The following is a 10,272-nucleotide window of genomic DNA, read 5'->3' on the forward strand; positions in this document are numbered from 1 at the left end:
TGGCATTGGGCCCCGGTCCGAAGCACCCTACAGGCCTGCCCAGCTCCCTTAGGGTAGGCTGGATGAGTGGGAGAGGGTGGGGCATATTTACATTTTCAGGTCTTTCCAGGCCTCGGCCAGCCTCCCACTGCAGCCGGACTAACCAGCTCTCCAGGCACTGGGGGTGGGGGTGTGGCAGGAGGAAGCCAGATCAGCCCCAGGCTGTGGATGTGGGAGAAGGGCGAGCTCAGGGGGCCATCATGGGGTTCCCCCAGAGGCAGCCTGGCCTATTGCGGCTGCTCCTCCTCGCGGGGGCACTGGTCTGGCCCCTGCCTTGTATGAGCCTGGGTGAGTGGGGGTCCTGGGATGAATTCACTTGGCCGGACCCAAGGAGCTGGGACACCCGCTGGGGTGACTGGATCCTGGGACCCCCCACCCCTGCCAACGGGGAAGAGCAGGTTCTAGGACCCTCATGCCTATCTCTGTGGCCACAGAGCTGATCCCCTACACGCCACAGATAACAGCCTGGGACCTAGAAGGAAAGGTCACAGCCACCACGTTCTCCCTGGAGCAGCCTCGCTGTGTCCTGGACGGGCTTGCCGGCGTTGCCAGCACCATCTGGCTGGTGGTGGCCTTCAGCAACGGTGGGTCATGGTGTGGGTCTGGGGTGGCGGAGGAGAGTCCACGGTGGTGGACCAGGCATTGGGCCTTATCCTGCCGGGCTCTGAGAGGGTGACAAAGTTACCTGGTTTGTGCCTGGAGGGAGCCTCTGGGCCCTGAGGCATGAAAGGCCAGGTTTTGCGGGGGCCTTGGACCCGGCAAGGGGCTAGGCTCCCTAGCCCCGCCTGTCTGTCCCTTTCTCCCGCAGCCTCCAGGGACTTCCAGAACCCACAGACACGAGCTGAGATCCCAGCCTTCCCACGGCTGCTGACGGAGGGGCACTATATGACACTGCCCCTGTCCCTGGACCAGCTGCCCTGTCAGGACCCCGCGGGCGGCGGCAGGGACGTCCCCTTGCTGCGGGTGGGCAATGACCCCGGCTGCCGTGCTGACCTCCTCCAGCCGCCCCACTGCAACAGCCCGCTCCCCAGCCCCGGACCTTACAGGTGGGTTACCTGCCTGGATCCTGGGACAGACAGGGGCCGTGCTGGGGGAGAGGGGGGTCTCGGGGAGGTGAGCTGCCTTTCCCAGCCTCTCCCCAGAGCTTTCCCCTTCAGAAGCTCTGGTTTAGGCCTCTGTGGGGTCAAGGAGCACTCATCCCAGCTTGGGGGCAGGCAAAATGTGGCTTTTCCAGGAGGCCTGCCCGTGACAGGTGGGGACAGGCTGGGGTCTCAGGCCCAGAGTTGGGGACTGGGCGCGGGCGCTGGGCTGCAATCACTAGCCCACAGGCAGACCTGGCAGGAATGTAAGCCCCTGGCTGAGTTCAGACCCAGTCAGTGGGTATGAGGCACGCAAGCAGATCAGCACCCACTTTTTCAGGTGAAGGAGCTGAGGCACAAGGCAGCGAGGGTTTGCCAGGGTCACAGGGAGAGCCAGAGTGGGAGAGCAAGTGTCGAGATGGCGGCTGCCCGGGGTCCTCAGGGAGTCCAAACAGGCCGAGAGGACCAGCTCGGGGCGCAGGGAAGGTGGGTGGGCATGGTGTGAGCGGGACCGGCCCTTCCATCCACAGCCTCCCTGTGGCCTGGCCCTGCCTGGCCTCCGCCAGGCACCCGGCCTGACAGGACTGCCCTCCCACCTCCCCCCTGCCATCTTCTTGGCTCAATCTCCTCTCACCTCCTGCCCCCATCCCCAGCAGCCACCAGAGCTGGCTGCCCTCCGTGCCTGCTGGTCTGGGTCTCTCCACGCTCAGACGCCTTCACGGCTCTCCTCCTGGAGCAAAGATACAACCTGAGCTCCTATGCGTGGCCTCTGGTGCCCTCAGTGCTCAGCCCGCCTCCTCCCCGGGATCCCAGGCTCTGAGTGCTCCCTGACCTCACCCCTCCCTCTCTCCCTGGACCTTTGCTTAGGGTGCCAGAGCCTACCAGGGGGCCTTGTATGGCTTCCTAGATGCCACTTGGCCAGCCGTTTTCTCTGGAAGTCCTGGGGTTCCCGGCCCCTCTGGCCTGCTGAGTCACCCCGAGGCCTCTGCGTGCGGCAGTTACTGACTGGGGTCCCCCTAAACCGGATGGGGTTTCTGGAGAACAGCTGCTCAGGCACACTGGGACCTGCTGGCCGGGGTCACTGTGGTCAGCGAGCGGTCTCAGAGGATCCCCCCAATGTGCCCCAGAAGAGCCTGGCCCAGAAGCGCCTGGAGCTTGGCTGCTGTGGGCAGGCAGCCGGGGCTCTGACCTCCCCCCCTTCTCCTCTCCACAGGGTGAAGTTCCTCCTGATGGACGCCAGGGGCTCACCCCAGGCCGAGACCAGGTGGTCCGACCCCATCGCTCTTCACCAAGGTAGCGTTGGGGGAGGGACTGCTCTGGCTCCTGCCTACCCCTGCCACCACAACACCAGGGAGACCAGGGACCTGGACGCAGTGTCCAAGTCCAGCCCGTCCCCCCAAGCGGAAAGCTTGTGCAGGGGAGGTGGGGCACCGGGTCAGCCTCACTGGCAGAGACGAGGGGTCTGTCCATGCACAAATGTTGGTCAACGCTCAGGTGCCCAGGTCCCAGCCCAGTCGTGGGCAGAAGCAGCCTTCCCCTCCAACGCCTTGGGCCAAGCCCTGCAGGTAGAGAAGGGCTGAGACATGAAGGAGGCCGGGCTCAGAGTCAGGGCGGTGGGTTCTGGGAGATTTCCCTCAGCAGGACCCGGGATTCACTGGGCTAAGGAAACTGCCCATGAGGGGAGGCCAGTGTCCGCTGTGAAGGACACCTGGGAGGCAGGCTGCAGAGGCCGGGGGTGTTGGAGGGGGAGGGGAGAGGGAGCGGAGCGGGTGGGGGTCTTGTTGTCTGAAGGCCTTGAATGCCAGGCTCCAGGGAGCGGGACAGCCACGTGGTCGGTCCTGAGGTCTGCTGCGGCTCTGCTGCCATGGGCAGGGCCGCGGGCAGGCACATTGGCAGGAACAGCCTAGAAGGTGGGACTAAGAGGCCAGGGCCGTGGGGGGTACAGGCTGTCAGGGCACAGATGCCTGGCTGAGATGGACAGAAGGGTGGGCTCAGGAGGCTCTCAGGCCTTGAGAGGCAGCCTGGGTGGGGAAGGGACTGCCCTGGGGTCACAGGGCAGCCTCTGAGCGGCTGCTGTGCGCAGGGAAGTCGCCAGCCTCCATCGACACGTGGCCAGGGCGACGCAGTGGTGGTATGATCGTCATCACCTCTATTCTCTCCTCCCTGGCCGGCCTCCTGCTCCTGGCCTTCCTGGCAGCATCCACCGCACGCTTGTGAGTGCTGATAGCCCCGGGGCCTCTCCCCCACCCCAGGGGGCCCCTCCCTTCTCACTGGTCCCAGCTCCTGGGATGCCCCCTTTCCAGGGATGTTCCAGGAATTTCCATCCCCAGTCTGCCTCACCTGGAGGACAGGGAGGTGGCCCAGCAGCTCCTCAGAAGCCAGGTTCAGAGAAGGGGTCACCTCCCTCTGCCCTGCCCTTCACTGTGCCCTTGGCCCCCGGCCTTTCTCCTCCTGGGCCTTGTTTTCTCTCCAAGGAGCCCTCAGTCACTTCAGAGACCTGATACCGGGGTAGTCAGGGCAACCACCTGGAAGGAGGTGGGCCAGCAGCTGGTTCTAGAAGGAAGGAAAGGGATAGACTGTGGGAGAACCGGGGACCCAGTGCTGCCTCCTCTCCCCATCCAGCTCCAGCCTGTGGTGGCCGGAGGAGGCCCCGGAGCAGCTGAGAATTGGCTCCTTCATGGGGAAGCGCTACATGACCCACCACATCCCACCCAGCGAAGCCGCCACCCTGCCCGTGGGCTGTGAGCCTGGCCTGGACCCCCTCCCCAGCCTCAGCCCCTAGCCTGGCCCTTCTGGCTGGGGCGCGGCTGCGGCCATTGTGGGGGGCAAGGACACGGTGGTCATTCCCAGGCCCTGCACACTCCTCCCCACCCCTGCCTACAGTCCCACTGATGTAGGACAGATGTCAGGGTTCAAGACGTCTTTGGTGCAAAAAGGTGGTTATATTCAAGCACAGGGACAGGACCCATGGGCAGGAAGAGCAGCACTGGGGTGGTGAGGAGTGGTCCGTTATATATATTTTCGAGTTGGGAGGGCTTAGGGAGAGCGAAAGTCTCTAAGGAATTTTGGAAGCAAGGTCTCCAGGGTCCTGAGGGGGCCAGCTGTTGTTAGGAAAAGGTCATTTATTACTGTTTAGTAAAAACCATCACGAGACTCTTTGATGTGTATCTGTGCGTCATATGCTTGAAGGATAATTGCCAACATGTATCTTGAGGGTTTAGAGATAAAGGAAGTTTCCAAATGAATTTTTATGCATAAAGTAGACTTACGGGGTCCTGGGGGTCAAGCTAAGATTGCCCTTTGCCCTAGCAAAATGTCAACATCCAGGCAGCTGGGTCCCCACAGGAATCTCACTCTGCCTGTTTCAAGGACTTGTCAGTGCGCTGTGAGTAGTAAGGAAATTTTTTAAAAAAAGATTTTATTTATTTATTTGACAGAGAGAGAGATCACAAGTAGGCAGAGAGGCAGGCAGAGAGAGAGGAGGAAGCAGGCTCCCTGCTGAGCAGAGAGCCCGATGCGGGCCTCGATCCCAGGACCCTGGGACCATGACCTGAGCCGAGGGCAGAGGCTTTAACCCACTGAGCCACCCAGGCGCCCAGTAGTAAGGAAATTTAATAATTTTTCTTCTGCCTTGGTTTCCCACATCACCAACGCTAGCGGCCCTGCCTTTGCCTTTCCTGTTCCGCCCTCCCCAGGGAGGATCAGGGAGAGGCTAGAGGTAATGTGCAAAGGCCGCCCTGACCAGGAGCTTCCAGGCTCCGGGAGCGGGATGCAGGGAGCCTTGCTCTGCTCTGTGCAGGGGACAGGGCTGGGCCCACAGAGTGTACCGGGCCTGAGCCTCCCTCTGTCTATCCGCCCCATCACCCGCATCCCCGCTAGCGTCTGCTGTTGGCAAGGCCGGTAGTTCTTGCTGTGGCCACACGGGGGCGCCGACGCGCCGCAGCCGTCCAGCCCCGCACTTGCGCACTTCCATTCGCAGAGCGGCGGGACAGGGGCTGGCGGGCTGCGGGCTGCGGGAGTAGCCGACACTCAGTGGGGTACCCGGAGGTCGGGGCTCCTTTACTCGTCCACCCCCACCAGCCGCAAGCCCTCCTCCAGGTGCAGGCGGAAGCAGATTCAAATGCAGTCAGGAGCTCAGGCTCCAGGGTCCTGGGTGACATGGGCCATAGGAGCCAGCCCCTTTGGGCAGCCACTTTGAAATTCTGCTGCTGTGGAACCTGGGACTGTCTGGGGCTCTTGGAATCGGAGAAGGGTTCAAAGTGCCCCCCACGCTCACCAGCTCTGTCCGGCAGAGCCCACCTCCCACTGTCCTGTCCAGGCCTGGCTCCCAACACCAGAGGGAGAGGGGCTCTACGCCCGGACACCCAGCTCAGGGCCTGCCCAGGGAGGGTGTGGTGAGGAAGAAGACGGGAATGAGCCAGCCTAGGGCGGGAGGATGGAGCAGGAACAGGAATTGCCCCGCCCCAGGCTTTTATGTGTCCCAGGGCCCTCTCGTGGCTTATACTGATCCTAGACACAGCCCCAGCCATGCCCCATGTGTGCCCAGGGCACACGTCACAGCACAGTGTGTAATGCATAGCCCAGGGGAAGAAAGCAACCCCACCTGGAGGTCAAGGGGGCTTCCCGAGGGTGGCTTTGGAGAGGAGTCTTGAGGGGCACATGGAAGTGAGTCAAGTAGGGGCGGAAGGAGGGAGGCAGAGAGAGTGAGAGAGTCGGGGAGTCCAGGGGTAAAAGGGCTCATCCTGTGGGGGCAGCGGCTGGCAGCAGGGATGAGGGGCCTGGAGGCCAGGATGAGGGGGACTGGCCTGGTGTTCTAGGCACATGGAACCAGGCCTGAACCAGGGCAGACAAAGGGAGTTGGAAAGGAGGGGGTGGATTCCAGAATATTCAGGAGGTGGCCAGAGGAACAGGGACTTCGTAGATGAAGGAGAGGCCGCAGGAGAGGCCATTCTTGGGTTTTGGGGGTAGGGGGTCTGTGACTGCAAAATGGACGCGCTTTATGTCCTACAAGGGGTTCTGCCCCCCAGCCTGCCTCAGAGCAGACCCCCCAAAAAAGGGGGTTCTGGGGATGCCACCTTAGCAAATGGGGGAGTTCAGAAGAACGTTCATAAGTTAATATTTTACATGGATGGCCACCTACCCCAGGTCAGCGGGAGGCTTTCCTGGGAGCCCTGCAGACGGTGGTGTTCTGGCTCAGGGCTGTGACGGCAGGCATGCCAGGGTGTCGCAGAAGCCACGTAGAGAAGGGGAAGCAGGACTGGTCATGGCCCAGCATGGGCCCCATCCGACTGGGCCCCAGGGAGACAACACCAGGCCCCACAGTCATGCTCCAGAGAGGGTCGCCAGCTGGACCCCACACTGCGCAGGCCAGCCCATGACGGCCTTGAGCAGAGTCTGTAATGGCAGCCATGATATGGCGAATCTTTTATTAAATGGCCTTTTAAATTGTCCCCAGGACTGTATTTGAGGAAAGGCCTCCAAATCCAGTGGCTAAAAACAAGTTCATTGTTAAAAAAGGAAAAAACAGCGGAGATTGTGGGGGTGATGACTCACAGATGACTCATGAGGCCAAAAATCAAAGGAATCAGGATGACAGCAGGTGGAAACCAGGGGAGGGGGGCACCAGCGCTCCCTCTCACCCTCTGGGTTCACTTTGTTCCTCTTTGCCTCTGAACCACGCGTTCCTGCCCATCATCTCTGCAATCCCCCAGCCAGCCACCCCGTCTCTAGCTGGTCTCTGCACATCAGTGTTCCTGACCTCCACACCCATCCTCCTCCCAGCATGCAGAGGGGCCGGACTATGAACTTGATCGTGTCCACCTTTGCTCAAAACTTGCAGAGTCTTCCCACTGCAAGACCAGAATCTAGATTCACCATCTCAGTTCTGAAACCCCGTTGATCCATCCCTTGCTCCCTGTGTTCCAGACACATGGGTGTCTAGTTAGCCCTCCTGCCACAGGACCTTTGCACTTGCTTTCCTCTCTCAGTGTAAAACATTTCTCTCCTTTGCTCCTCCAGATCATCCCTTAGCTCCCGTGTCTCCTCTTCAGGAAAGCTCTTCCTGACCCTTCAGCAATCTTGGGATCCCTGTTCTTTCCCTTCGCTGCATGTTTTTTATTTTATAATTAGACATTTAAAAGGGTGAGTTTTGCCTCTCCCACAGGACTGGAAACTCCAGGACAGAGACCGTGTGTCTGGTTTGCTTACTGTGGCACCGCTAGAGCTCGCACAGTGCCTCGCTCCCCAGCAGGTGCTTAATGAATGTTTGTTGACTGACCACTTTGTAAAAGACAAATAAGTCTTTGCCTTCTTTTAAAAAAATACCAGCTTCGTTGAGATATAATTCAAATCCCATGCAATGTACCTACCTAAAGTGTTCAGTTTGCTGATTTCTAGCATGTTCACAGAGTTGCGCATCAGAACCAACTTCAGAACATTTGAATCATCCTGAAAAACCCCGTGACCAGCAAAAATTTGTGACTGGCAAAATTGGGGGGGAAGAAAACCAGAAGTCCCGACATTTATTTGCCTGTCACGGGTCCCCTCACTCGCTGTTCCTCTCATTTGGATAAATCGCTTCTTAATCATTTTTCACTGGGTAGAACTACATTCCACTGGTGAGAAAAGTGGGGTCTCTCACCCACCCAGGAAACCATCTCCACAAGGCCTGGAAACTCCTCTCCAGCCCCCAGGCCCCAGCGTGTTCTCAGCCACAAAGAGCAGGAACCAACCTTGGCTAGCTCAGTGGGGAAGGAATGTTCTAGAAGAGATTAGGAAGCTCCTGGAAACCCTGAAGGAGCCGGAGTTGGAGATCACCCTAGGAATCCCAGTGTAGAACAAACACATTCCTTGGGTCCTCTGGTGGGAGCTTCTGGGCTAGTCATGTCCAGAAGCTGGGCATAGCGGCCGCGGCCTGGGCCGGAAGGGCTCGCCGCGACACCCACTCCTCTGTCTGGGGTGGGTGCATGGCTGGTGGGCAGCCCGGCTGCCTGGGAGCCTGGGCCATGCTGGCGGGCCTGGGTGTGGGTGAGGGGCTGACCGAGTCCTTGTGGAGGAGGGACACCTTTTCGTGAACTCTCCAGGGCTGGGTCTAGGAGGACAAAGAGGAGAAAGGCAGTGTCCCAGACATACGAAGGGAGTGGCAGGAGCTAGACAGACAGAATGGCAGCCAGTTGTCACTCTAGGAAGGCGGCTGCGCCCCAGGCGGATGGGGGATGTGCTTTATATGCTGGGGCTCTTTGGAACTTTGCTGTGTTCCGTGACTGTCGGCCTTCTAGGAGGGCCCCCAGGGCCAGTGGGTGGGGGGTGGGCAAGGGCCTCCCCAGGGTCCAGTCCTTGGACTTGTCACACCTCTCTCCTCACTCCACAGCCTGCCTACCCCACCCAGTCGCTCCCTCGCAGGAAAGTGGGGATTGGTGTGAGGGCTGAGGGGGTGGTTACTGGAGTCCCCACTTCTGGGAAGGACAACGGCCCCAGGGACCCAGCCCAGAGACCTCCCCCTTCCAGGCCATACAGAGGGCTCAGATCCAGTCCCTGTCCTTAGGGAGTGTCCCCCACGCAGGGGAGGCACATGCACTTGAGAGCCAGAATTGTGGAAAATTCTTATGTGGAAGCTGTAAGCCCTAGTGCCTCAGAATGTACCTGTATTTGGAGGTAGGGTCTCTAAAGAGGGAATTAAGTAAGGCCTTTAGACTGGGACGTCATCTAATCCTACCGGCGTCTCGATAAAAGACGAGGACACGGGGGCACCTGGGTGGCTCAGTGGGTTAAAGCCTCTGCCTTCGGCTCAGGTCATGATCTCAGGGTCCTGGGATCGAGCCCCACGTCGGGCTCTCTGCTCAGCGGGGAGCCTGCTTCTCCCTCTCTCTCTGCCTGCCTCTCTGCCTGCTTGTGATCTCTGTCTGTCAAATAAATAAATAAAATCTTAAAAAAAAAAAATGAGGACACGGGCACCAGGGGTGCACGTGCAGAGGAGAGATCGTGGGACCAGGCCCCCAGTGGGCAGCCGTGAGGTCGCCAAGGAGCGAGATCTCCAGAGAACCCAGCCATGTCCCCTGGAGCGTGGGCTTCCAGAGTGAGAAAACAGATACTCGGTGTTTGGTTTTGAGTAAGCTCCAGGCCCGACATGGGGCTTGACCTCACAACCCCGAGACAAGGACGGCAGGCTCTACCGACTGGGCCGGCCCGGCACCCCGAGTCTTGTTGGAGCACCCCAGTCTGCGGCATCGAGCTACAGCCGCCCGAGAGGACTCATTCCCCCGCCATGCAGCCTGGTGGGCGAGAACATTCGTGGAGGTAGAGCACTTGGGTGTAGGCCGGGGTCCTCCTGCTCACCGTCCCTGGCCCAGCTTCCTGGGTGGCCTCCCAACCTTCACAGAAGCCAGAAGCCTCTACAGCCATGCCCCGTCCCTCTCCTTCCATCCCTGCACTGCTCCCCGCCTGGACGCCCCTGACTCCCAGGGCAGAGCCCAGAGCACGAAACACAAGCCCGGGGCTCTCCTTTCTGCTGAATTTACTGGGGGAGCCCTACCAGATAGCCCTGCTCTGGCCTCAGTTTCTCCTCCACAAAATGAGTGAAGACCTCCCAGCTCCTAGGCTCAGACACTCCATCCAGTCCGCCTCCCTGAAACCCCACTCCCTGTGTGTGACACAGGCTAGAGTTACCCACGGGAAAGAATGTGTTGCCCTTGACAACCATTCTTCTCCCTGACTTCTCTCCCTGAGGGACAGAGAGGAATGCCTCATTAGTCATCCTGGCCTCTCCCTCCTGGTCTCCAGCCCTGCTCCCTCTGCTCACCAGCGGAGGCGGCTCAGAGCCCCCACAAGTGTTTCATGGAACCCCCAGGCTCAGCCTTGACCTCCGACCCCTGTGCCTGGAACCCTGTCCTTGTCTGAGCCGGGGCAGTGGGAGAGCCCCAAAGGCACAGAGTGCTATGGGGTACAGGTGGGGGGGATGGGCAGGAGGGATGGGGCGCTGAGAGGGGGCTCAGGTCATCAGACATCCCCAGGTGCCTCTTTTGAGTGGGGTCTTCTGATGGCCTATTGGAGGGAGGAGTGGGTAAGGTGCCCACCCTTTTCCCAGCCCCCACTTTGCCTCTAGAGCTGCTGCCCACAGCAGTCCTGGCACATAGTAGCCCCTCAGTAAACAGTGCAG

At 60.1% G+C, this 10,272-nt stretch overlaps 1 protein-coding gene across 2 annotated transcripts; it reads left to right on the plus strand.

The window, feature by feature from the left end:
• The first annotated feature begins 239 nt into the window (after nucleotides 1-239).
• Nucleotides 240-3,945, plus strand: LOC111146258 (uroplakin 3B). Of its 2 annotated transcripts, XM_022501732.1 has the most exons (6): nucleotides 240-327; nucleotides 474-623; nucleotides 848-1,085; nucleotides 2,332-2,411; nucleotides 3,202-3,331; nucleotides 3,741-3,945. In XM_022501732.1, the coding sequence occupies exons 1-6, from the start codon at nucleotides 240-242 to the stop codon at nucleotides 3,898-3,900; spliced, it is 846 nt and encodes a 281-aa protein (XP_022357440.1). In that variant the 3' UTR covers nucleotides 3,901-3,945. The 2 variants fall into 2 exon arrangements, with proteins under 2 accessions (XP_022357440.1, XP_022357441.1); XM_022501733.1 differs by lacking the exon at nucleotides 2,332-2,411 and having other exon boundaries at nucleotides 3,741-3,925.
• Nucleotides 3,946-10,272: the final 6,327 nt, after the last annotated feature.

This window comes from Enhydra lutris, unplaced genomic scaffold (assembly GCF_002288905.1).
Source record: "Enhydra lutris kenyoni isolate GAN:26980312 unplaced genomic scaffold, ASM228890v2 scaffoldscaffold13, whole genome shotgun sequence".
In the NCBI taxonomy this organism is placed as follows: Eukaryota; Metazoa; Chordata; class Mammalia; order Carnivora; family Mustelidae; genus Enhydra; species Enhydra lutris.

Coding starts and splice junctions, on each gene's coding strand:
- LOC111146258 (XM_022501732.1), top strand. CDS start 240: ATGGGGTTCCCCCAGAGGCAGCCTGGCCTATTGCGGCTGCTCCTCCTC. Junction 328..473: donor CCTGCCTTGTATGAGCCTGG/GTGAGTGGGGGT, acceptor CTGTGGCCACAG/AGCTGATCCCCTACACGCCA. Junction 624..847: donor GGTGGTGGCCTTCAGCAACG/GTGGGTCATGGT, acceptor TTTCTCCCGCAG/CCTCCAGGGACTTCCAGAAC.